Here is a 5,887-nt window from a genome sequence, read left to right as displayed (position 1 = left end):
TCTCCTTTAATATATTATTCCCATAATATATTAATAAATCATATTTAATCCTTTCTCTCCGTAATTCATCCTATCAAGTTGCTTTGGTGAAGGCAACCCAAAAGGACCATGCACCATCGGGTCAAGTACATACCAAAATAGTTATGGACTTAGACACTAATCCAACAAGTTTGTGGTCGTTATCCATACTCCGTTGAATAACTAGATCAACAACAACAACATCGAGGCCTCTCGTCTGTTTATTACACACCAACTATCTACCCATGTTCTACCCAACATATTAGTAGATAAAAATATATATTTTTATACATAGTTTAAAACCTGTATAACATTTTCATTCCATACATATTCCACATCACAGATGAGGCACACCCACATAACACGTATTTCATAGAGAACAAATCGGATCTATGAGATAGAAGAAAGTGAATATACATTGACACACATAACAAGAAAATTATACACATAACAAGTATTTTGTATAGAAATACTTCATAATTATGTGTTAGAAGAAAGCAACTACACACTCACTTGATCAGAAGATGATCGGACAGCACTACGACTTGTAGAAGTAGTGTTCTCCGTAGATCTGGAAGATCTTCACAAAAACTGGGCTCCTCGCGGGCAGAGCTTCGGCTCGGGAATAACGCTCTTCGGGATTCTCGGGGCTTCGGATCTTGCTTCGGGGCTCAGGAATGTTACCGGGGCTTCGGAGTATAAACGGCACGCTAAACGATGCAAAACGGGAGAAAGAGAAGAGAAAAAGAGCAAAAGAACTCGGCAGCCTCGCAAAAGAACATGGAGGATCAAATAACAAATAGTTATTATTAACAATTAAGTCCATAATTATCCATATTTGATTTATTTAAAGATTTCTTGCAAGATAATTACCAATTTAATCAAAATAATTAATTAATTATCACATAAGGAAATTAAATATTTTATTAGTTGATAACTATCTTTAATTAGATCAAGATTATAGTCATATATATATCAGAAAATTGGATTAAGGTTGATCTAATATGATAAAGGCAAGTTTCCATAAGATAAATATGAAAAAAATCCCGAAACTGGCCCTTCCTGACGCTCGAACTCGTCGAGTCAGGCCAACTCGTCGAGTCCACCATGGGACTCATCGAGTTCATGACACAGAGACACAAAATTCGAATTTTGCAAACAAGTTTCAAACAAACAAGCAACAATTTAATAGAAACCAATCTAGGCTCTGAAACCACTGATAGGTTTTAGCCATAAGAACTTTCCTATGTGCGCATGCAAAACCCTAATGCTTGGATCTAGGCTTTCTAATTAAACATGCTTTAAATCCAAGACTTATAATAACTAATTAGGTATAAGAACAATACAAAATCAGATCTAGAAGTTTACCTTTCAATCTCTTGTTTGATCTTGTTGTGTTGGAGTTCTAGAGTCACAATTGTCACTCATCTAATGGCCTACAAACACCAACTAGCAAGGAGGATGATTTGAGAGAGAGGTTAGGAAGAAATCGGCCAGGGGTTCTCCACTTTTGATGAGATGCCGATTTCCCTTGGCCATGGGGTCTATTTATACTTGTAGACTCCTTAAGGGTTTCACCTTAAACCCTAGTTGGATAATCTTTCCTTAAAGAAATCCAAATCCTTTCCTTAGATAAGCATTGGACGATTTGAGGCTATCCCTAGCGCTAGAATCCATCCACCCTTCATCCAATAAGGATTTACAGTCTAAAGTGTAACTATCAAACAATTGACAGTTTATACCCTCTTATTTAATTAATCTCTTTAAGTCACCAAATTAATACTAATTAATTTATGACTTATATTAAGCAAATAACAATATTATTATTCCTTATATTATTCTCATAATATATTAATAATATTTATTCTCTCATAATAAATCATCCTATCAAATTGCTATGGTGAAGACAACCCAAAAGGACCATGCACAATCGGGTCAAATACTTGCCTAATATAGTTGCAACCTTAGACACTATTCCAACATAATTCACGTTGGTTTTTAATAAATTGAAAAACCTATCCATTTAATAATATTTACGAAGAATTTAATAGATTTATAGTATTTTGTAAGAAAATATTAGATAATATAAAAAAGCAACGTAAAAATACACATTAGATTTTTTCTTAATAAGAATTGTATACTTACACGTTGCCACCCGATTTGCATTAATTTTCATTGTTCAAAAACAAAACCAATCTTTGAAATTAATGTTGAAACAACCAAAGCTCAAATGCTAAAAACTCAGCATCTCATACATTACTAATATATTAAAATTTATATTTGACTTAAACTTAGCCAATATTTGACTCAAACTTTGCCAATAAAAATTTCATACAGTTTCAAACATATAATATTTTTTAAAACATTACATAAACTATATATATTTCGACTCAAACCGAAAGGCCGCTTACTTATTAAGGTTGATATTTTTAAAAACATAAAGGATTGTTTTGATGATTGTCTTACAATATTAAAACTAAATTCACAAAACTAACAATTTTTTATGAAATCATTCATTCTACACGCATTAAGTGGTCAGCAATTTGATCTCGTAGATGAACCATATATTCCCGGTCTCTTGCACTTCCGTGTGGTTGTACCTTATCCACGTCATCCTCCTCCTTATCATCATCGTCTTGTACATTGTTTCTTTGAAGTGATATATCGACTTGATTATATTGAGAAAAATACTCATCACTTAATCCCTCTTTGATTATATAATTATGAAGCGCAAAACATGCAATGACGATGTTTCTTTGTATAACCAATGGAAATGGAGCCATTCTCTTCAATATAGGGAAACGTGCTTTCAAGATACCAAAAGCACGTTCAACGACATTTCAAAGTTTTGCATGTGAGTGATTAAATTTTTATATGTTGGGTAATGCACGTCTTCGATGAAAATCTCCAAGCCAATACCTCACATTACGATAAGGAGCCATAAATCCTCGAGTGTGTATCACAAAGGTAGTACTTATATGTAAATATAAGGAAATAATTAACTTAAAAAAAAGTAGAAATATTAAATTGAAAATGTAAACAAACCTGGTGGTGGAAATGGAAATGGTGCATCTCGATCTGTTAAAGCTTCAGATAATATTCTTGAATCATGAGCTATCCCTTCCCATCCAGCCACGACAAATGTAGAAATCATATTGAAGTCGCATATTGCCAATACATTTTGATAGCAGTCGTCTTTTCCCCTTCCTCTATACAAATGTTGTTTGTCGAGAGGGACAATAGCATGTACCAAAGTTCCATCAAGCGCATGAACCGCTCCTCTGAAAATTCTTCGTAACCTCCTATTATGTCCCAGGATGTTTGGATTTGGATTAAAGGAAGTTGGTACTATTATATCTTTTGCAAACACCATCATTTTATCCAATACTTCATAAAAATACTTATGAATCGTTTGTTTTGAGTGTTGAAATCTACGTTTGATGATTACATAACGTTGATTGTCACCAATCATCATCAAAAACATCGCCATTTTCTCTTCAACCGATATATGTTTACTATCCTTTAACCAACTTTTTACTCTAAAATGTGTGCAAAGCCGAACATAAGAATCACGTGACATACGTAAGAGTTCAATGCATTGATTATTAATTCCTTCTAATAAATCTAATGTGAATTGATGCCCAGAAGTTTTTGAGGTATTATCTCGCATTCTTTTCAAACCTCTTCTCCAAAAAAAGCGAAGATACAAATACATAACAATTAGGAGGCGCAACTTTTTATCGTAATCCATTGTGAACCTGTTAAACCATCAACACTTGTTAAACCCTAATATGCTAAATCAAAAAACATAAACATTTGTAGCATATTCAAAGCATACATTTTGTTTCAAATAAGTATATAATCCCAATACTAGCAATATTTGTGTCAAATTAGTACACAATCATTCAAATGATAGCAAAAAAACAAAATGTCAAACATAAGTTCAAGAAACACATAATTGTTCAAAATGAAAGAAAAAACATAAGCATAAAGACTGCTTAAACATCCCTAATGTGGTGCCAGTCATCTTTATCCAACCTTTTAAGACCCCAGGTATCGGTGGCAATGTCATCCATGCCTCTCTCATATTCATGGACATTCCAAAAAGGTGAAAGGCTGCCAAAAATATAGGATCCATTGGGTGTAATTCAACTAGCTTCAACCTCTAATAACACACTTCTACTGTTGGTCCTTCCTTGCTATTCACCATATGTTGCAGAGCTTTTTGCATATCAAGACTCAAATCATCAAGACTAACAGAGGTTTTAGAGGCTTTATCCATATCGGTCCTATCGGTCCTATCAGTAGAAGCATCACTGGTTTTAGCCCTTTTATCGGGCCTCTCAGTAGAAGCATTAGTGGTTTTACTCCTTTTATCAGGCCTCTCAGTAGAAGCATCAGTGGTTTTACTCCTTTTATTAGGCCTCTTAGTAGAACCACCATGAGCTTTATCACTAGGATCTCGAGCACTAGTTTCATTGGAAGCGTCATCATCATCATCATCTTCTAGGCCATTAAAAGGGTTGTCATCAATCAGAAGTCTTTGGACACGATGAGAAGAAGATGATGTATTTGCGAGTGTAGTTTGAGTAGAGGTCCATTTGATGCTACCGCTGGCATTACTTCCATCAAACAAAGATGCACAAAGGTTGGGATAAGGCAATGGGTGTGTCCTCAATCATCCTGCCTTTGGATGACCCTAAACCAGGATTAATAGTAATTATAAGTATTTTGACATCATTATTAAAATTGGACATAAACTAAAAAAATTAAATTATATACACACACCTTCTTGAATTCTTCCCATTCTGTGTTCACCAAGGCAAATGAATTTGTTTGAGCATTGTATAAATTCCCTGACTTGTTTCTCAAATATTTCCACCCTACGTATTTAGCTTTTAGATTATCAAAATCATTTTTCAATTGTTTTTGTGAAGTATCCATGTCAAACTTTTCTTTTAGAGCTTTCCCTAACGTAACCCAAGACTCCTTTTGCATGCTACCTCCTTTTCTACCAATTCTGTTGACCTCTTCGATACACGTATCTAATAAACATTTTACTTGCTCGTTCGACCATTGTAGTTTGTTTCCCATTTAGACAAGCTATATATAATAACTTTATAAATTAAGTCCATGAAAGAACCGACTTAAAAAACTAAAAATAAAAAACTTGATGATTGATATCTACGGATTACAACACAAACAACATAAAATAGAAACATTCGATTCAAATGAATCTAAAGTTGATGACAAATAACATGATGTTGATCAAGAAATAAAATTAAATCAAAGCACTACACTAGAAGCATGTAACAAAATCAACAACATTGAGAAATCAACAACATTGACAATGCATGCTTTGATGACATCAAATATACTCATTTTCAAGCATAGAGTACAACATTCTAATGCAATCAAGTCTCCTTGTTATGAGAATTGATGTTATTCTGATCAGAACATCATTCATATGCTAAAAGGTACTCTACTTATGTCAAATATATATACTAATTTTCAATCTTAAAAATATATGGTCTACCTATGAAATTCAACACCAAGTTCACATCCCTCCCATTATTGCAATCAGAAATTAAACGGGTTTTCAGAGTTTCTCAAAATTCTTAACAGTTAATCCTATATTGATTTTAAGATTGAGTTTAAAACATAAAGGAAGGAAAATTGGAAGTTATTTGAGAAATCAAATAACATTAACGTTTTTAATTGACAAAATGGTGATGGGATTTCACTATTAATGGAGTCTAAATTGATAATACAAGTTGAGAAAGGGTAAGAAAAGAACGAGACAGGAGAAAAAAGAGCCATATAAAAGAAGAGTCAAGAACAGCCAAAAACATAAGGATAAAGAGGAGCT

General features: G+C 33.4%; 1 protein-coding gene across 1 annotated transcript; it reads right to left on the bottom strand.

The window, feature by feature from the left end:
- Positions 1-2,531: 2,531 nt before the first annotated feature.
- On the bottom strand, positions 2,532-3,769 carry LOC145060089 (uncharacterized). The gene is made up of 2 exons (XM_079007814.1): positions 3,064-3,769; positions 2,532-2,824 (listed from the first exon to the last, which is right to left on the bottom strand). The coding sequence occupies exons 1-2, from the start codon at positions 3,767-3,769 to the stop codon at positions 2,532-2,534; spliced, it is 999 nt and encodes a 332-aa protein (XP_078863940.1).
- Positions 3,770-5,887: the final 2,118 nt, after the last annotated feature.

The sequence above is a fragment of the Lactuca serriola genome, chromosome 6, assembly GCF_051521515.1.
Source record: "Lactuca serriola cultivar US96UC23 chromosome 6, Lser_US96UC23_V15, whole genome shotgun sequence".
NCBI classification, from domain to species: domain Eukaryota; kingdom Viridiplantae; phylum Streptophyta; class Magnoliopsida; order Asterales; family Asteraceae; genus Lactuca; species Lactuca serriola.
This window is presented reverse-complemented; position numbering and strand designations above follow the sequence as displayed.

Excerpts from the sequence above, each read along its gene's own strand:
- LOC145060089 (XM_079007814.1), bottom strand. The coding sequence starts at position 3,769 with ATGGATTACGATAAAAAGTTGCGCCTCCTAATTGTTATGTATTTGTAT. Across the intron at positions 2,825-3,063 it reads ATTTCCATTTCCACCACCAG|CACGTTTCCCTATATTGAAG; the intron begins GTTTGTTTACAT and ends GTATCTTGAAAG.